Genomic DNA, 20,709 nt, shown 5'->3' with positions numbered 1-20,709 from the left:
AATGGTTCTAAACATGAGCTGATAGTTAACATTAGTTAGAGTTGCAACAGCTGAGAGAACGTAAAACAAGACGCAAAGTGATATAAATGATGGTGCAGGTAATGGTGATTTATTTGTTATTAGAAGAATGGAAATGTATTAAATCACCTCATGTGGAGAATAGCCTTGATGTATAAAGTCTCATAGAGCACACACACTGTTCTCCTCCTCCTGATACACTGAGCCCAGCATCTCTGACATCTCTGTTATCTCTGAGCAGTGATACAACGCTGATACAATGAAAACCTCATCACCACCTCACCTCAGGACGGCAAATATTAAGCATAAATGTGCAGTGAATGGCTTCTGTCTGCTTTGATGACAAACAGAAAGGAGTTAAATGTAGTGCATTTGTTTAGCAGGTCAATGCGTCACAGATAGGAGGCGTGTTCTTCCCATCAGGGTCTATATAGCTCTGTGATCTGGACCTGCTGAGTACAGCATCACACAGCTACCTGTCACACACAGCAAAGCAACTGTGAGCCCTCTCTCCTGAAACATGCAGGCTGAGGAATACAACCGCAGAGGTAACCACTGCACTTTAACATATCAAGCAACATTTCACTTTATCACATAAGTTCAGTTAGTCATTCTGCTAGGATTGTTACTGCAGCTGCTCCGGTGTGTGTCTTTGAGCAGGTAAGGAGCTGGTGGACTACATCACACAGTACCTGAGTTCTATCAGGGAGAGGAGGGTCATTCCAGATGTGAAGCCCGGCTACATGAGGGAGCTTTTGCCTGACGCCGCACCAGCTGAGCCCGAAGAGTGGGAGAGCATCTTCAACGATATAGAGAAAGTCATCATGCCTGGTGTAAGTTCTTGTGCTACACTTTGTCATTGAAGTTCATCTTTCCTGCCTTGTTGACTGAGATGCATGTGTGTGTTTGGTGTTGTGTTGTCTTTTGCACAGGTGGTTCACTGGCAGAGCCCCCACATGCACGCCTACTACCCCAGCCTCACTTCATGGCCCTCCATGCTGGGGGACATGCTGGCCGACGCCATCAACTGTGTTGGCTTCACCTGGGTACAGGAAACAGCTTTACCATGCTGACCGTTCTTCATAATAAAATACAAACAAAATAATCATGTATTCCATAAGTCACAACTAGTATGGAATGCTATTGTGTGTTATTGTGACACAGGCGTCCAGTCCTGCATGCACAGAGTTGGAGATGAATGTGATGGACTGGCTGTGTAAAGCCCTGGGACTCCCCTCCTTCTTCCTGCATCACCACGATGACAGCAGAGGAGGAGGAATACTTCAGGTATGTTCCTCCTTCATTACATTACATTACGAGCATTTGGCAGACGCTGTTATCCAAAGCGACTTACATTACATTACCACCCTACGCAGAGAGGGGAGTAATTGAGGGTTCAGTGCCTTGCTCAGGGGCACCTTGGCAGGGACTCGAAGAAGCTGTCACACAGTGGTCTGAGCAGGTGCAGTTTGATGATGCTTACCTGTGTGTGTGTGTCCTGTCAGAGTACAGTCAGTGAGAGCACCCTGGTGGCTCTGCTGGCAGCCAGGAAAGACGCAATCATGCAGCTGCGGGCGGAGCTGGATCAGGACGTGGACGACTCGGTCCTCAACTCCAGACTGGTGGCCTATGCTTCAGACCAGGTGAGGTCTCAGTCTCTCTGTCACAGCTTCTGATTGATCCAGTGCAGTAGAGTGAGATGCTGACATCATGTGTGACTGTGGTTTACAGGCCCATTCCTCAGTGGAGAAGGCAGGACAGATCTCCCTGGTGAAGATCAGGTTTCTGCCCACTGATGAGCAGTTTTCTCTGAGAGGAGACGCTTTGAAACAAGCAATACAAGAGGACCGGAGGAGGGGGCTGGTCCCCTTTATGGTAGGTGTGTTCATATGCAGAGGAATGGACCAGAACACTGCTTTAGCATGATTCAGACCATTAACTACAACTAACTGGTATTTGAGTCATGTTTGTCTGTAATCTAGCACTGAGTTGTATGAAGCAGTGACTTGATGATGATGATAAAAGAAGAAGAGTTGTCTTGGAAACCTCAGCACACCATCAGATTTCACTGTCATGATTTGTAGTTAATGATCTTTAACATGGAGAAACCCCTGTGTGGCCCTTTAAGGTGTAATAAACCAGAATAAGGGCCTTTACTGTTTAATCACATTAGTTTTGCTTTTTGTCTTTGCCGTTCAGCTGTGTGCCACTTTAGGAACTACAGGAGTGTGTGCCTTCGACACGCTGTCTGAACTGGGACCAGTGTGTGAGTCTACACACCTTTACCTCCCTGTTAGAGTCCAAACCCTCTCAGGGATGTCCAGTAACTAGTTTTCCTTCCATGTGTCCCTCAGGTGCAGAAGAAGGCCTGTGGCTCCATGTTGATGCTGCGTACGCTGGCTCCGCCTACTTCTGCCCTGAGCTGCGATGGTCCCTCGACGGCATTGAGTTTGCTGATTCCTTTGTCTTCAATCCTTCCAAGTGGATGATGGTTCACTTTGACTGTACAGCCTTCTGGTGAGCAGTGATGACTGTGAAGCGAATAAAGTTCAAATGAATGTAAAGAGAGCGTGTTGACAGGTAACACGTGTTCTTAACATGTTTGTCCTCAGGGTGAAGGATAAATATAAGCTCCAACAGACCTTCAGTGTTGATCCTGTCTACCTCCGACATGACAACTCTCAGGCTGCCACAGACTTCATGGTATCATCACTGTCAAACTCTATTCAGTCTAAAGCTCAAGGTTCCCAGGATGTGATGATGTCATCCTTTGGTTTCTCTCCTGCAGCATTGGCAGATTCCCCTGAGCAGGCGTTTCCGTTCCCTCAAGCTTTGGTTCGTCATGCGATCCTTTGGACTGAAGAACCTCCAGGCTCACATCAGACATGTAAGCGGCTGCGGCAGACATCAGCACATGAGCAGCAGAGTTCCAAATATCTCATGCAGATGTTTGTTTGTGTTTCAGGGCGTTGAGATGGCAAAGCTCCTGGAGACTCAGATCAAGAGTGACGGACACTTTGAGGTTCCTGCTCAGAGGCACTTGGGCCTGGTGGTCTTCTGCCTGAAAGTACGCAGCTCTATCTGTTTAAATGAGCTCACATCAGCCCTGCAGTGTGTTTCATAAGCAAACTGATTGACTTACAGGCAGGCTTATCTCTACAGAGTGAAGTATGGATTAGTAGCTCATGGTTGATAAGACCACACAACATCACAGTCACACCTTGTTCAAAGGTGACTCAGTGGGTTTAACAAGCTCAGGTGAAGGGTGGATCTGTATCTGTGATCATTAAAGGGACTGCAGCCTTTTAAGTTTCAGTGCAGAACTGTGCCTCATTGTTTTATGGCCCTGCAGTGTAAAGATGTGATCGTTGTCTTTGTCCAGGGAGGAAATGCTTTGACTCAGGAGCTGCTGAGGAGGCTGACGCGCTCCGGCACCATGTACCTCATCCCTGCAGACATCCACACCAAACGCATCATCCGGTTCACTGTGACCTCACAGTTCACTACAGCTGAAGACATCCTGAAGGACTGGACCGCCATCTCCAAAATGGCTTCCAGTCTTCTGGCTGAGATGCAGCCGCTCGGTGACGCAGAGCAACCAAAAGAAGGTGAGGATGAGGTGATCATCGCCGAGGACAACCAGGGAACAAAAGCAGCCAAAGCTAAGCCCGGGACTGAGGAGACAGGAAGTGCCGCCTCCAGGCTGGACAAGGCTGAAGTGGAGCTGTGGATCGACAAGGCCTGGAATCGCTCCAGGAGGCCGATGCGCTCCCTCAGCTGCAACAGCGAGCCTCTGCCCTACACACACTTTGCACCGCTGTATGGCTATGACTTTGACCCCAGGCCAGGTCTTAAAGACGCTGCAGTGGGCTCACAGACGCCAACCACAACAGGACCGAGCCCCGCGGGAAACATCACAGAGATGCCTTCAAACCTCTTGGGTAAACAGGCCTTGAAAAAGCTTACAAAGTTTAACAGTGTGCCCAGTTTCTACAACCAGTGGGTTCAGTGTGGTCACTACCAGCTGTGCTGCCCGCTGAAGGTGCCACAGGCCGCTCAGAAACGCTTTGCCTCCAGCTGCAGGAGGATGAGCTGTTTGACTTCCTCCCCTGTGCCAAACGCCGCTCCCCCTCCTTCTCCTCTGGACGCTGCAAACGTGCACAAGCTTCTGTAGTGACCCTGAAAGCACCACACACACTCGCTTCACCCACCTTCCACCAATCATTACTGTATTAGTGTGGAGTGTGTGTGTGTGTGTGTGTTAGATGCTTGGCGCTGGCTCACTGTGTCAGAGGAAACTCCCCGACAGGAAATGATTGCTGATGAAAAAATGATGAAATATTAAACTTACAGGATGTAATCAACCTTTTTTTTTATTAAAAACTACTCAACTCATTTTGTTCACTTGAAATAAATTGGCACACACAACTCTGTATAGAAAATAGCTTGTGAACTGTGCATGATGAAGAACATCTCATATGTGATCTGCTGTATCATGGCTCAGGATAATATCAGGTGATTGAACTCTTTCAGAGCCTGATCTTCCCGTCCATGATGGAGCTGAATATCTCCTGGGTCATGGGCACGTAGCCCCTATTGTCCTCCAGGAAAAACAAAGGATCCGTGATGATCGCTGGGTCAAAACCTTCTTCTCCAAGCTTCACCTTCATTTGCTTAAACGTCCCGGTCAGCAACACCGCGTCCTGGGACAGAGAGGTGGATGGGTTTGTGTACATAATGGTTTTAAGGCAGGTATGGTTTGTTGTTTGAAAGTGGCTGAAGCTGAAGGTGTTGTACCTGTATGCGTATGAAACGTGGCCTGGCGTAGCTGGGGAGGAAGGCTTTGACGTGCTGGTATGTAGCTTTCCCCTCAAACTCCATGTCTTCTTTGAGCTTCAGTGCCGCCATCCCGATCCTTCCCTCGTAACCTAATCAGGCAAAGTGAAGATCAGGATCAGATCGAGATAAGATCAGGATCAGATCAGGATCAGATCAGGATCAGATCAGGATCAGATCAGGATTAGATCAGGATTAGATCAGGATCAGATCAGGATCAGATCAGGATCAGATCAGGATCAGATCAGGATTAGATCAGGATCAGATCAGGACCTGAGTTACTGTGTGAAGTTATATGTTTTCATTCTGAGGCAGAAATAAAAACATGGCTTGTTGTCATCATGAGAAAATGTTCCAGCTGGGAGTTTTGTGATTTCAAACACACAAAGACACAAACAGACTCAGACCAGAGGGGGAAGAGATTAACAAACTCTTCATCATCTCTTTAAAGGTACAGTGTGTCACTTTGTGTCCTCCTGTTACATCCTGATAGGAATTTAAACATTAACCCTTTGTGGAGCCTTGGATTCCCCCTCACATCACCATGAGGGGGAATCCAAGGCTCAATCATGGATCATGTGTGGGAGGAGGGAGGGAGGGAGTCACTCAGATGTTCTCCAGCTTCACTCCACAGTTTGACTGCTGACTGCAGTCTTAAACGATTACCTGGAACCTTCACACCGTAAACGTTTGCCTCCTCAATGCAATCCACCGTGACCAGATGATCGGACACCTCTGTGGTTGCCACATTCTCGCCTTTCCACCTGTGCAGGATGACAGAAGACCACACGTTGGTCATGTAGTCATGACTGAGACACAAAGCAGAGGAATCAGCTGGTCCACAGACCTGAAGGTGTCTCCAATACGGTCTTGAAAGTAGACAAAGCCCTCGTGGTCGATCTTCAGCAGGTCGCCACTGTTGAAGTAAACATCTCCTTTCTCAAACACATCCCTCATCATCTTCTTCTCTGTCTGCGCCTTGTTGTTGGCGTAGCCGTGGAAAGGTGTTCTCTGTTCAATCCTACCGACCAGCAAACCGGTTTCCCCTGTTTGTGAGAGGAACAAGAAGCAGAAGTATGCATTGTATTGTATCAGAGCTGCTTCTAGGAGACGTGCTGCTGTGTCGGCTCACCTTTGGGGACCTCGATGCAAAACCCTCTGGAGTCTCTGACAGGCTCTTCTTTCTCTGTGTCATATCTAAGGAGGGCGTATTTATATCCAAGCTACCAAAACAAACAAACAAACACATTTTATTCATGCAGCAACGGCTACATATCCTCCCGAGACCCTGCGTCCTCATCTGGGGACATTATGTTTTTCCTTCCATACATCTTATACATCTTTGTGCTTAACTTAAACCTGTTGTCCTCATGTGTGGACATACAAAATACAGTATATGTTGGGGTCCCAGGAGGTTAAGATCAACTTGTATGTGTATTGGAACAACAGACCCCCCCCCCCTCAAACCCAACTTACTTTGTGGAGAAAGTTCTCTTTGCCAATAGCTCCGACTTTCCCAATGTAGTTGATAAACCCAATGTTTCCCTCTGTGGATCCGTAGCACTCACAGATCCGGATGTCCCCGAATCGCTGCAGAAATTCAGCCCAGACGTCGCCTCGCACTCCGTTCCCCACAGCCACCCGGACGCTGTGATCTCTGTCGTTGTCTCTCTGGAGGGGGATGAGGGAGATCAGACAGGCGTGTATTAGAGGCATAATAACCTATGACCTTACCTTTGGTTTGCAGCAGTAAGAAGGTGATATTGTCCTGTGGCCACAGAATCATCTCACCTTTGGTAAGTTGCTGAGGTAGCGCATAACCTCTCCTATATACTGAATAGCCGTCACTTTGTACTTCCTGCAGTCATTCCAAAACTGGGAGGCAGAGAATTTCCTCTTTAAAACAACAGTGCCACCTACAAATGAAGAGGAAGTTAAGATCAGTAAACATCTCATCCCCTCACTGAGATGATGTCATTAGCAACACACACTTAGAACATGAGGACTTTGAAGTACAAACAGTGTCTGGAGGTGGTCTGGACACACGATGATACAAGAGCTGGCAGAGGAGAGGGACTGGAGCAGAGGGGAGGCTGGTGATGTCATCCAGATAAATGTATTCTGCTACTCATTAAGCCAGACAAACAGGAGATATGACCTGACCCCCTGGCTTCACATGGATGAGTTCTATTCAAGGTTAATGTGACCAGAACAAGAACTCTGACCTGGAACTCACAAACATAACATAAGTATGTCTCTGAATACTTACCGTTTACTATGGATCCACAAAGTCCGATCACAAAGCCGGCGGTGTGATAGAGAGGAAGGTTTATAAGGAAGACATCATCGGAGCGGACGCCAGCAAAAGTCTGCATGAAAGAGGCCATCCAGAGCCGATCGTGCTTAACCACTGCAGCCTTAGGAAGTCCTGCAAGAGAACAACAACAACACAATTACAAACACACTTACTCCATCTTTAATGTTGGAGTGTTGGAGCTCCCGGCCTGCAGACCCCAGTGAGCTGACCTGTGGTCCCCGAGGTGTAGATGTAGACTGCAGTGCTCTTGGAGTGTGTGTTGGCCCGGAGCTGAGGCGAGAGAGGCTCGTCCGAGGCCTGCTGGATTTTGTCTAAGAGGGTTTCAACGCCCTGCAGGTCGCACTCGTGGCTGAGGATGAACACACGGACTCCCTGCTGCTGCAAGGTGGGCAGCACCTCCTCCACAGCGTCTCTCAGCTCTGAGAGGAGCCAGACAGAGAGACAGTGAGGATGGAAACACAACAAAGTCCGCTCTGACCTCCAGTCACAGTACATCCTCCTCTTCTCTGTTTGATTCCATGCTTTCTGCTTTAATATTTACCTTTATTTTGGCACTTTGAAATGATTTAACTACATTTTGTGTGTGTGTTGTACAAATAAACTGACATGTTTCTACTTTACTGATCTTTGTGTTGTGTTGTTTTCATCGTCAAAGGTTCAAAGTTCAGACTAGTGACCTGACTGGAACAACAGAGAGGCTGAGGTAAATACAGACTGATGCAGTAAAGACTAATAAAGCAAGGTTTGTGAGTAAGACTGCAGAGGAACAAGTCACCATGAATCTATAAACAAAAGAAGCATAAAGCTGAAACACGGTCAGTCAGTGAGGATAACAGACTTTAGTTTGGTTGAGGTGAGTTTAGTTAGAAGGTGAAATGAAATGAAGTGATTATAATAACTGGATAGCATCTCCGTTCCTCTGCATGTCAGCTGGAGATGAAGGTGAAGATGAGCTCCCCTTCCTCCCCTCCGTCGCCCTCTTACCTGCTCCAGCTATCAGCACTTTGGCGTCGCAGCAGGAGAAGCAGTGCAGCAGAGACTTGGAGCGGATGTTGAAGTTGAGGAAGGCGGCGGTGCAGCCCAGCTTGGCCAGGCCGAGCCACAGCCACACAAACTGGGGCTCGTTCCCCAGGAAGACGGCCGCCGTGTCGCCCTCCTTCAGGCCGGCGTGAGCGACCAGGGCCCGGGCCACCCTGCTGCTCTCTCTGTCTGCGGCCCTGTAGCTGTACGAGCTCTCCTCGAACAGGATGAAGGTCTTGTGCGGGTGTGCGGAGACCGTGTCCAGGAAGCAGTCCAGGATACTGTAGAAGGGTTTCCTCCTCATGATCCGGCCGATGCGGACCCCCACTCTGAGGGAGGTGAGGGTGAAGCTGAGCTCTTGGAGCAGATAAGGTTTCCTCCAGTACAGGAATAACAGCAGCAGGCCTGCCAGCGCCGTGAACGCAACATATGCCATCATTTTATCATAACCAGGATCAATAATCAGAGCTAATTATGTTAGTGGAGGAATCCAGAACGTTTCACATGCAGCTCTCCCCTCACACACACACACCTTATCAGAGAACCAAGCCTGAACTTTGAGCTCAATCCTCCACTGTGGGAGGAACACAGAGAACACAGAGAACACGCCTCTACCGGTGTCCCCTTTCTTTCTCTCTCTCTTTCTTTCTTTCTCTCTTTCTTTCTTTCTTTCTTTCTTTCTTTGTCTCTTTCTTTCTTTCTTTCCTATTCATTTCTCCTATTATTTCTTCTCACGAACATCTGACTGTCTGTGAAGTAAACAAACACACACATGAACACACTGTATAACTCTATCACTCTGTTTTGCAGCAGAAATAGCACAAATGATCTATAATCAATACTAACTGTCCTTTAGTAGAGCTTCACAGTGACGTCACATTTACTCAGTGATGATGGAAGCAAACCATTCAGTAGCCGTTAGCACACAGGGGCTCAGTGCCTTGCTCAACGACGCCCTTCTCCCAGCCCCCCTAAAGAAGTCTGTGGCCCTGCAGACTGTTAAACATTAACCTTACCTTTGCATGTTGACCTTTACAGACACAATAGATCAAAGATTAACAGCTTCATTTCTCATTGTGATCTAAACCAAGGAATCAAAGATCATAAAAGGATTAACTTTAGCTCCATCTCTTTACGAGCGGCACTTTGAGACGCACGATTCCATCAGAGGCTGCAGAGGAGACGGCCTCTCTACAAGTGTCCATCATTCAGCCCAGGCCACGCCCCCCTGCCTGCTCCTCTGCCTCCACCTGCTCCTTGTTCCCTCATTAGCTTGTGTGTGTGTGTGTGTGTGTACCTGTTCACTTCCTGTGTTCTGTTTTGCTTGTAGCCTTCACATGTTTACTTCTCTGTTACCCTTATTGGTCTCTGTCGTGTTTTGAACTGTTTCTGGACTTTGGATTCCATTGTGACGGCCACTTAGTGGATTTGTTTGCTACTGCTGACCTGGTTTGACCTTTGCTTGCTTGCTTGTCTGTCATTCAAACTGAACTTAATCACACCTGAACTGGTGTGTGTGTGTGTGTGTGTGTGTGTGTGTGTGTGTGTGTGTGTGTGTGTGTGTGTGTGTGTGTGTGTGTGTCACTGGCAGCCTGCGTGGTGGAAATCTGAAATAAAGATCATGCAAGTCAAAGTCTTTTTGTCTTTGTGAGGTTTATTAAAGTTTTCTGCAGAAGAGAGAAACGTCTGTGCAGCACTGTGTTTAAGGGAAGAGTTCAGGGGTTTGGGGTCCCAGTAAGAGCTGCAGTGGGCGGGGCTACAGGTGGCGACGGTATTATGCAACAGAGCATATGAGGGTGAGGGTGAATGGTACAGTAAAACCATCAACCTCAGCTTATACACAATGAAATCACACACACACCCAGGATGCTGTTTTGTTGCTCTCGGGTCAGCAGGGCTCTGATGCTGCTGCTTGTCTCAGGAATGTAACTTGTTGTTCTATAAACTTTGTCATTTATTACCCAAATGTTGCAACAGTTTGATTGCGTCTCTCCCGCACAGATCAAATCCTCCATGTAGTGTGGAAACGCTCCTCCCAGTGTCTATCAGATCATTTAACTGTCTTATAAAGATTGTAAAGATTGTTCTTCGCTCCCTTCCCTCCCTTGCTTTGACATCACGGTGTAAATGTTTGGATTTCCCTTAAATGCAAATGCAAACCAGAGCTGACTGCAACTGAAACGCTGTCAAAAGCTTGAGATGGATCAGTGTCTGGGTTTTGGGTTCTTAGCCTGTTTCTTGTTTTGTCTGCTGCTAAATGTACTACATGTCTGTCTGTGTGAACCACAGTGTGATAGAAGATGATACAGGTATGATCCTCTTGACTGAACAGTGCAGAGGAGACAGTGTGTGACAATAAGCCTGATTCTGTTTCTTTGTTCAGGTTGGATTCTGTGGTTTGCTTCAGTGGATCTGAGTGTTGTGTCTTCCTGTAAATGCCAGATGTCTTGTTTCTGAACTTTCTTTGTAGTTTCTAAAAGGATTTCCACAGCAATAAGACAAACTGAAATATGGTTTGAACTTTTTCATTTTGGATTAAGTGCAATTACTTTTATACACATGATCATGTTGTAATAATTAGCTCATTCTTCCACCTGTCTATCACCTCACAGACTGAAGACAGAAGCACAGCCTCTCCTCTGCAGAATGACCTGAGCAGCTTCTCTGTGTGTGTTCAGTGTCTCAGTGTGTCTCGGTGTGTGTTTGTCACCATCCCGTGGTTGAACTGCTCTGTCACAGCTCAGCTTTAAACACACCAGCAATGAAGAACAAGTCAGTCTTTCATTCCTTTCATTTATATTCAAGAAAAAACTGCATACATTGGAGTATAAATATAAAATCACATTTGGTCCCTGTGTACATGATTCTACAGGAAATTCAGTCACTATATTTGTTGTACAATATCAGATAACACCAAGTAAGAAAAGGCTGGGAAAGTGTGTGAAGCTCCTTTATAAAGAGAAACAAAGTGACAGCATGGAGCTCCTCCTCACTCATTGGTCCAGAGATCTTCTTCACCTCCAGCACGCAGAAACGTCCGATTCCAACATTCAGCTTGAACTAGAACACACTTATGATTCTGTGTCTACGTCTTCATCATAGTTATCATGCTTTGTTGTTAAGCTCCATAATCAAACTGACTTTGGTGTTGAATACTTGTTGCGTGACAGTCAAAGTGTCTGTAGCCCTCAGAGATCTCTCATCGCTCCATCAGCAGGTCCAGCGCCATCGTGCACACTGAGGCCCTCCAGTCACAAGCATAACCAGATGCCGGTGCGCTCCTTACCCAAAATGCATCGGTCGCTGAGCAGAATGTGTGTCCAGACAGGAAAGCCAACACAGCCAACCATGGCAGAGAAGTGAAGCCTTCCTTAAAGCTTCATGCTTCCTGATGTGATGGTGGCGTGGACTTCCGCTGTCAGCGGCACGTAACTCTTGGCGCCGTCGTCCAGGATGTAGAGGGGGTCCTGGATACGGCCTGGATCAAAGCCTTCCTCCACTAACTTCACCTTCATCTGCTTATACGTCCCCGTCACCTCCACCGCACTCTAGACCAAAGGAAGCAGGTGCAGCGTTACACACTCTGCTGCATGATGACAACAAAACAACACATCTCCTGGACACTAGAGTGAGGGTAAGGGTGTGCCTGAGCATCCCCTCTCTACTTCAGTCAGACTACCTGAAGGCGTATGAAGCGCGGCCTGGCGTACGACGGCAGGTAGCTCAGCACCTGGTTGTATATTTTGCTTCCGTCAAACTGGACTCCTCCCTTCATGGAGATGGCTGCCATCCCGATCCTCCCCTCATGGCCTGGTTGGTGAGGAGGAGCAAACAGAAGATCAATTGTTGACCATATCAAAGTCGCTCTTGTAATTGCTCTGCTGTTTGGACTTCCAGCTCTTAAACATAGCGTGAAGTAGAATGCATCACCTGGTACTTGGACCCCGTAAACGTTGGCTTCTTGCACCCAATCAGTGACGGTAAAGATGTCAGAGACTTCTGTTGTGGCCACATTCTCACCTTTCCACCTGTGGGTTCAAAAGTTCCTCTTTCATATCTCTGCATTGAGTCTTTGTTTGGCTCACAGGTGGAGAAACACGATAAGCAACATTTCTTCTCACGTTGTAGAGGAAACTTCTACATCTGATCAGAGGCCCTGAGCACCCTGAGCACCCTGAGCACCCTGAGCACCCTGAGCCCCCTGAGCACCCTGAGAGCCCTGAGAGCCCTGAGAGCCTTTATGCAGGACTGCCTCACATTGCAAGAGTAAACAGGAGGAGCAAGTTTGTCTGATCAGCCTAATTAAGTCTCTCAGGAGTGTCGAGGCGCTCATGTTGTGTTTAAAACAGTGAGAAGGAGGAGAGCACCTGAATGTGTCGCCTACACGGTCGTGGAAGTAAATGAAGTTGTCTTGGTCGATCCTGAGCAGGTCTCCAGTGTTGAAGTAGAGATCTCCCTTCTTCAGCACATTTCTCAGCCTCTTCTTCTCCGTTTGCTCTTCGTTCTGAGCGTAGCCCACAAACGGAGCCACGTCTGTGATCTTTGACACCAGCAGGCCAGCCTCGCCTGCGGGAAGAAGCAGACGGCCGTGTCAGGAATAATCCGCCGCCGGCACACGGATAAGCTGGAAAGTGATAACAGGGCGACAGCTGCAGAAATGTCCTCACCTCTGGGTGACTCCACACAGAGGCCGCCGGCGTCCCGGATGGGTTCATTCCTCTCTGTGTCGTACTGAATAATTGTGTAAGGGAACAGCATCTGAGGGAGGAAGCCAGACATCAGCCTGTCAGTCTGAGCTGAGGGACGGAGGACTGAATACAAACACATGAAACCAATAGAAACAGCAACGTAAACAGATAATGACATCACTGGCACTTCAGTCTTAATAAGTCTTCATTTCTAAGAAGTGTTGTTTCAGTTCCAGCTGTTTCTCACCCGATGGAAGAAGTTGACCCGTCCGATCGCTCCGATCTTCCCAGTGTAGTTGATGAATCCCAGATTTCCCTCAGTGGAGCCATAAAACTCTCGGACTTCAATGTTCCCAAAGCGATGGAGGAACTCCCTCCATACCTCCGCCCGGACCCCGTTTCCTATGGCCAGCTGGACTCGGTGTTCCTTGTCGTTTTCTTTCTGCAATATTTAGTAAAGTAAGTCAATCATTGCCTGTCTTATCTTTGCAAAGAGGCTTATTCTGTGCAGGGTCACAGGAAGAGAGCGACCCTGCTGTTAGAAAGGCAGGACCCCGTTGTTAGGGGACTCGACTCAGTTGTTAGGGGGCTCGACCTTGTTGTTAGGGGGCTCGACCCTGTTGTTAGGGGGCAGGACCCCGTTGTTAGGGGACTCGACTCAGTTGTTAGGGGGCTCGACCTTGTTGTTAGGGGGCTTGACCTTGTTTTTAGGGGGCTCGACCCTGTTGTTAGGGGGCAGGACCCCGTTGTTAGGGGACTCGACTCAGTTGTTAGGGGACTCGAACCTGTTAGGGGGCTCGACCTTGTTGTTAGGGGGCTCAACCCTGTTGTTAGGGGGCTCAACCCTGTTGTTAGGGGGCAGGACCCCGTTGTTGGGGGACTCGACACACCCTGGACCAGTTTCTGTGTTTTTGGGAGAGAAACGGAGGATGGAAAGCCAGAGGCCCCGGGTCAGAACCTGGAACCTCCCGGACAAACCAGCTGGATCTGACCTGAGCAACTTGAGTCTCGGCTGTAAACTGAAAGGTCGGCGGTTCGAGCCCACCCGGGGACGATTTGTCTTGAGTGTCTCATGAGTGTCAATGACATCATCACCGTAATGGAAACAAGCTGCTTATGAACCACACAGTGAAGAATAACACAGACCTCAATCACAGCCAATCAGAGACGCCTCATCTCTGAGTGTGTGAGGCAATTTGGCGTCGCACATACGATCACAATAGCAATCGTATAGCACTCCTTCCTCAGGATGAGTGTAATCATGAATCACACTGTACTGTGTGTGTAAGACATTCAGTGGAATGAAACGTAACCCCGCAGTCACACACTTGTACATTCATAGAAGGAGCTCTGGTTGTCACGTTATGCGATACGTCCCTCCTCACTAAAGGCCAGCTTCTATTCCTAGAGGAGACCAGATACAGACGGACCCTCCTCCTCCTCCTGTAACCTCTTCCTGTAACTGGCACAGCAGGAGGTCGCACAGTAAATTAAGACGGAACTTCACGTGATGCTCATAGATACTTTAACCAGCTCTGCTAAATGTTTCAAATATCACAAAGGAAGCCTGTGAAACGTTGACTAAACCTTCATTTCCCCCCATGATGATCCTCAGGAATAACAGGATCAATGTTGTAGACGAACATGTGCCGGCGTGGCGTCGTGTTATTCCAACCTCTAGAGATTGTGACGCCTCGGGCTGGAACCGGATAGTTGAGATTTTTTACGATTTTCTATTTCGGTAAACCAGCTGTGCCGCTCTGTGGGAACGTACAGATTTGGAAAGTATCCGAGACCGGATCTGCCTGTGAGGGCCGGCTGCGGGCGGCTCGCTGCGGTCTGTGTCAGGCGTCATGTCAGGTTAAGATGACAGGACGGGACGCACAGAGCTGCACTGCCTCAGAGGTATTGATCGAGGCCAGCACTTTGATCAGTCTGCTGCTGTTTAAATGTCACAGAGGCTGGTTTCTGACTTCCGGTTGTTTTCAGTGCATTTCCTTTGCATTGATCCAAATGAGGGGCGTGTCTAATGCAGTTTCCTTGCTGCTTTTAATGAGGGAGGAGCTTCATGTTCATTAACCAGCTGCTAATCCGGAAGGAATTTCATTAGTTTGGTGTTGAGTTGAGCCGTATGACCTGACCCGAGCTGTTGCACGCACACACACACACACACACACACACACACACACACACACACACACACACACACACACACACACACACACAACATACACGCAACACATGACCAAAGCGTTCACTGCTGTAATGTTGAATCTACTGGTGTTAACTTTGAGTGACATGTCAGCCCTGACTGACACCTGCCTGCCCCTCCCTCTGGTCTAACACTGAACATCATGTCATCATCCTGGGCCTCTGCCTCACTCCTTTATGTCCCTACTTACATATTTAGACCAAATAGATGAGTCACATGTTTGTCTTTGATGCTGCGTTCATGTTACATTCAGAACTTGCAAATTCCAGCTTCCAACTGGTCCAAGCCGGTCAAAAAGCCCCTCAAACTGCCAGCAAAACAAAGACGTCTATGTATGTGGCTCAAACAGCTGATGGTCCTCTGCAGTTGTGACCTCTCACGTCTGAGTCGTGACGAATGCAGCGTCACACACTCTGCAGCCTCATCGCGTCGCTCACCTCTCCCCCGTTCACGCCCCGGCTGTCACACAACAACAGTGACGGCTCTCGGCGGTGTTGATCTGTTTCTCTCTTTACTCTGGGTTTGATTGTTTGTTAAGCATTAGACTGAGAAAAGACTGAATGCTTTACAATCACAGCTGCTGCCGTGCGGATTGCGACACGCTCAGCCACACAAACATCGGCCATCTGATAACAGGTCAGCACCAGCGCCTGTCTGTCACCTGCACATGGGCTGAGGGGCAAATGAGCTGTCGGCCATCTTGTTTACGTCCCATATGGGCAGCTTGTGTTAGTGTCACGTTACAAAGGGTTAATGACACTAATTCTGCACTTTCTTTTACCATTTGTGGGTGCTGCTCATTCTTTGACGCACACTATCTGCTGGTTGGACGCCTGCATTGTGCCAAAGGTGAAAGTTCATCTGAACTGAAGCTTTCTTTCCTCTTTGTTTTGCTTCTTCTCACTTTGGCACAGACGGAGGAAAACAATGATCCAAGAGAGAAACCTGGATATTGCTATTGGCAATAATCTGACTACAAGTACAGGCTGCTGCTTGCAAAGTATCAGCAACCAAAAATGCAGGAGTCAGTGTTTTTCAGATTACAAGTGCCTGAATTAACCCTTAAGGTCACAGGGTGGATCATAATGTGGAATCATGATCGCAGCCTGCAGCTCCATGGAGGTTTCAGACATTTGAGCCATTTGTTATGGTTTAGTAGACATTTAGTGAATAGTTGAGTCATTGCTGCTTTCATTAACCCAACGTCTGCCAGGGTAGAACAGCTGTGAGCTGGTTGAAACCAAAGTAAGAGTCAAATGTAGAGTGAATGTTTGACAGGTAGACAACAAGACTCCATTAGGTTCAGAATGTTGCTCTGTGTCTGCTGCATGTGTGTGTGTCGGTGTGTTTGTTTTGGTGTTTTGCTGTCATCTAAGGGCAGAAAGTCTATAGATAATTACTGAATCGTCTCCTTTGAAGCTCATTTATAGGCCAAACTAACATTCTTAATAGAAACAACACAGGATATGTTGCATGCATGTAAATGTACCTCACAGTCTGCAGCAGTGTGTTTACCTTTGGTGTGTTGCAGAGGTAACGCAGCACTTCTCCAATATACTGAACCACAGTCACACCGTGTTTCCTGCAGTCGTCCCAGAACTGAGAGGCAGAGAACTTCTTCTTCAGGACAATGGTGGACCCTTCAGTTACACAACAACAACAACGGAGGAAAGTTTGATTACAGACAGACACTAAAGAATATGAACTGCTTATTTTGAATTGGAGAAACCTACACTCACACTATCTATGACACGCTAGGATGAGTCTGTTATTGTTCTCATACTTTCCTCCATTCTTCTGTTTGGTTCGGAGCCCTGCTTGGCTTTCCTGCACCTTTAGTAAGGATTTAGGTTTGTGACTCTTAATCGGAGGTCAAACTACAGGGAAATGAGCCGTATAACAATAAGGTGACTGTGGCTGTATATCTGCTAATCTGCCTGCTACACACACTGCTTAGCCTAGCATGTAAGAGTGCAGTGAACTTTAGCCCATTTAGAGATAGCAGGAGGAAAGAAGTGGTCTGAACTTGTTTGACCCGACTGTGTTCAGCTTACTGGCCCACTGTGACAAAAGGCCCATTCATTTGGTCCCTGAGGGGCAGAAAGAAAACAGAGGCAGGAGGAGGAGGAGGAGGAGGAAGAAGAGGAGCAGACACTTCTATACTAACCAGACAAGCTCAACTTTGTTTGACCAGAGTCATAATTGAATGGATTCTGCTACTTCGACGAAGAACCTGCACAGTTCAGGTGTTTTCCTAAGGCTGTGGAAGTTTGTGGATCAATCAATCGTACTGGCTCAAGAAGGGATTGATCCATGTGTAAGGACTCTCACACGCCTCTTACTCACTTACTTAGAATCTCCTGTCCCAGTCTGAGGTCACAGCAGCCGAGGTCTCACCTGTTTCAATAGAGGCGACTAAGCCCACGATGAACCCAGCTGTGTGGTACAGAGGCAGGTTCACATAGATGACATCATCCGAGGTGACGCCGTTTGAAGATAAGACAGCCAGACCACATAGGAGGCGTTCCTGGTTGACCACAGCTGCTTTAGGAAGACCTGGAGTGAAAGGCAGACACGAGGAGGACATGTTGGTCAGAGGAAGAGGGTAGAGGCTAAAGGATGCTAAATCTGACATAATGAATAAAAAATAATGGTAAATAAAGCCAAAACAAAAACTGTCTTCATTGTAAATCCCTTCACCTCCTCTACAGGCTCCATAGTAGAGCATGTAGAGTCAATCTAAGGGGCTTTATGACAGATTGGTGGATATTAAAGGGTAAAAGCATCCATCCACACCTGCCTAACCCTCTAATATGGACACAGATGGACTTCTCTCTAGAGGTCATGATGATCCTTTACTGTAAACTTTACTGTCCCTGTCCTCAGGTGTCCTGGCTCACTGCTTCACACTGTGACTGACCGTGACCCAACATTACCATGGAACAGCTAACGGCTCTCTATCAGGAGCAAACTGCTTCCTCACAGTTCATCAATAGCCAAGATTCCAGTCATAAACAAATAAAAGTGTGTGTGATAAGTCCTTGATGGCGATGTCATGAGGTTCAACAGGAGTGAAGTCAAAGTGCTCACACACATTACAGGTTACATCACTGTGCAGCCTCTTCATCACCTGTGGTTCCAGACGTGTAGATATAGACGGCGGGGCTTTTCAGTGTGAGGTGTGAGCGCAGAGATGAAGGCACGGGGGTCTCTGAGGCCTGGTCCACCTGATCAGAGAAGCTCTCCATCCCGGGCGTGGCACAGTCTCTGTCCATCAGGAAGACAGTGACGCCCTGAGCTCTCAGCGCCGGCAGCACTTCCTCCACTGCTTCCTTCAGCTCTACAGAAGGAACCGACAAGGAACGTTCAACAAGCAGAGCAGCCTAACTTTACCTGTTCAGTCATAACTCCAGAGGAGCAGCTATACTATATAAATATACTTTATATTTATGTTGCCAGGATGTTTGATTCCTGCTGAGAAGCTTATTGATATTTCTGTGATTATAGTGTAAAAGAATAAGAATCATACAGTTCCTGAACACACAGGACCTTTAAAGACACTTATAGGTCAACAATAACAAAAGAATGTGTAAATAAGGCATGTTTTGTAGTGAAGTAAAACTCTCAATTAGACTTTGCTCGCCCCCCCTCTCTCTCCCCCTCTCTCTCTCCTCCTCTCTTTCCCCCTTTCTGTCCTCCTCTCTCCCTCTCTCTCTTCCCCTCCCTCTCTCTTTCTCACTCTCTCCCTTCTCCCCCCCTCCTCCTCTCTCTTTCCCCTTTCCTCCCTCCCTCCCTCTCTCTTTCTCTCTCTTTCGCTCTCTCCCTCCCTCCCTCTCTCTTTCTCTCTCTCTCTCCCTCCCACCCTCTTTCTCACTCTCTCCCTTCTCCCTCCCTCTCTCTCCTCCTCTCCTCCGCGTCCCTCCCTCCCTCCCTCCCTCTCTCTGCTCTCTCCCTCTCTTTCACTCCCTCCCTCTCTCTCCCCTTCTCTCTTATCGATCCCGTCCCATCCCGGATGTAACCCCACACGGCGCCTCCATACCTGCGGCGGCCAGCAGCACGTTGGCGCCGCAGCAGTTGAAGCAGTGCAGCAGAGACTTGCTGCGGATGTTGTAGTTGAGCAGCGCCGCCGCGGACCCGAGCTTGGCCAGAGCCAACCAAGTGAACACGAAGTCGGGCTCGTTCCCCATGAGCAGCGCCACGGGGTCTCCGGCCGTGAACCGCGCGTCCCGCAGCAGCGCGTTGGCGATCCGGTTGCTCCTCCGGTCCGCGTCCGAGAACGTGTGTCTCTCATGGTTGAACACGACAAACAGCTTGTCCGGCCGCGCGGCGGTTTGCTCCAAAAAACGATCCAGAACAGAGAAGGGCGGGCTCCTCCTGCTGCGGGACACGAAAGACGCCACAATGCGCAGCAGCTGCATGAAATAACGGAGATCCATCCACAGATAGGGACGGAAGGTCCGCAGGGCGAGAGGGAGGGCGAGGACAGCCGCCAAGATGATGGACGTGACCAACATCTTGACTCTGGATCTGTGATGGTGCCGGTGTTGTTGTTGTTTCAAAATGTGAAACTCAGGAAAAAAAGGGTCCACAGTGGGGGGCGGAGCGTCAAGTGTGTGTGTGTGTGTGTGTGTGGGTGTGTGTGTGTGTGCACCAGCAACAGGCTTAGACCACACTGACCAAAGTTCATTTAGATCAGCCTGGTTTGGTCCCATATGGAACCACGTGAGAGAGTAAGTGGTCCGGTCAGAGGCCACGGCCCTGCAGCAGCACCTGAAGGTTATGGGTTCATTTGTTACACTTATGAACTCTATTTCCCTGAATCATCACCTCTGATTCGATGTCACCTAAAGCAGCACATCATCAGCTTCACACAGGCAGGATGTACAGCAGTGTGTGTACAGTGTGTGTACAGTGTGTGTCCACTGGGCTCATATCTCCTCAGCACCTCAGCTTGTTGCTGTGGGTCAGAAGCTCCTGATGACAAATCATCACACAGCTCCTGTGACTTATTACACCTGGAGGGATCACAGACAAATGAACTCTTAGCTCACTGCTAAACGTTCCTGTTTGAGCCTCAACTTCTTCTTTATTCATTCAAGAATCACAACACTGAGATAAACACTGACATAGATCTGTCATACCTAACACACACGTGCTGTCTGAAGATCTCATCAGGCTGATCTGCTCACACACACACACACACACACACTCTCACCAACACACTGTGATGGGGTTGATAACATTTTAAAGTTCAAATTATCTCCAAGCTCACAGACTGAGAGATGAGGAGTGTGGAGGAGAACGCCTGAATCAATCACTGAGGCATAGAGAGAGAACAGAGGAATGATCAATCAATCAATCATCAATCACCACAACCTTAGACATGCCTGTGTGTGTGTGTGTCGCCTTTGGGCATCAGCCAGTGACTTATTTTAAAGGGCAGGAGCCTCAGAGTCACTGAGGTCTGCAGGTTGTGAAACAGCCTCAGCAGCCTCAGCAGCCTCAGCAGCCTGTTACATTACAGTACTCAGCAAGTGTGACGTAATTACATTTAAAAAAAGAGCGAGGTTGGTTTCAGTGACAAGGCAACGTTTCCTTTAAATGTGCGGTGTGTGTGT

The 20,709-nt window shown here is 48.2% G+C and overlaps 3 protein-coding genes across 3 annotated transcripts; 1 reads left to right on the top strand and 2 right to left on the bottom strand.

Moving 5' to 3' along the window:
- The first annotated feature begins 207 nt into the window (after positions 1 to 207).
- On the top strand, positions 208 to 4,275 carry hdc (histidine decarboxylase). The gene is made up of 12 exons (XM_076169563.1): positions 208 to 566; positions 679 to 851; positions 951 to 1,064; positions 1,183 to 1,305; positions 1,524 to 1,661; positions 1,750 to 1,893; positions 2,218 to 2,284; positions 2,373 to 2,535; positions 2,631 to 2,721; positions 2,807 to 2,905; positions 2,984 to 3,085; positions 3,401 to 4,275. Exons 1-12 carry the CDS (start codon positions 539 to 541, stop codon positions 4,190 to 4,192), a joined length of 2,034 nt encoding a protein of 677 aa, XP_076025678.1. The 5' UTR covers positions 208 to 538; the 3' UTR covers positions 4,193 to 4,275.
- A 98-nt stretch (positions 4,276 to 4,373) lies between these two features.
- LOC143015547 (long-chain fatty acid transport protein 2-like) lies at positions 4,374 to 8,772 on the bottom strand. The gene is made up of 10 exons (XM_076169564.1): positions 8,156 to 8,772; positions 7,381 to 7,590; positions 7,124 to 7,282; positions 6,646 to 6,770; positions 6,331 to 6,525; positions 5,987 to 6,077; positions 5,702 to 5,900; positions 5,521 to 5,618; positions 4,816 to 4,946; positions 4,374 to 4,721 (listed from the first exon to the last, which is right to left on the bottom strand). Exons 1-10 carry the CDS (start codon positions 8,628 to 8,630, stop codon positions 4,548 to 4,550), a joined length of 1,857 nt encoding a protein of 618 aa, XP_076025679.1. The 5' UTR covers positions 8,631 to 8,772; the 3' UTR covers positions 4,374 to 4,547.
- A 1,962-nt stretch (positions 8,773 to 10,734) lies between these two features.
- Positions 10,735 to 19,670, bottom strand: LOC143015552 (long-chain fatty acid transport protein 2-like). The gene is made up of 10 exons (XM_076169568.1): positions 19,131 to 19,670; positions 18,222 to 18,431; positions 17,489 to 17,647; positions 16,607 to 16,731; positions 13,127 to 13,321; positions 12,859 to 12,949; positions 12,559 to 12,757; positions 12,122 to 12,219; positions 11,871 to 12,001; positions 10,735 to 11,739 (listed from the first exon to the last, which is right to left on the bottom strand). The coding sequence occupies exons 1-10, from the start codon at positions 19,603 to 19,605 to the stop codon at positions 11,563 to 11,565; spliced, it is 1,860 nt and encodes a 619-aa protein (XP_076025683.1). The 5' UTR covers positions 19,606 to 19,670; the 3' UTR covers positions 10,735 to 11,562.
- Positions 19,671 to 20,709: the final 1,039 nt, after the last annotated feature.

This window comes from Genypterus blacodes, unplaced genomic scaffold, assembly GCF_046128005.1.
Source record: "Genypterus blacodes isolate CSIRO-AG114 ecotype Tasmania unplaced genomic scaffold, CSIRO-AGI_Gbla_v1 ptg000208l_1, whole genome shotgun sequence".
NCBI lineage: Eukaryota > Metazoa > Chordata > Actinopteri > Ophidiiformes > Ophidiidae > Genypterus > Genypterus blacodes.
The sequence above is the reverse complement of the archived record's forward strand: the minus strand, read 5'-3'. Positions and strand labels throughout refer to the sequence as shown.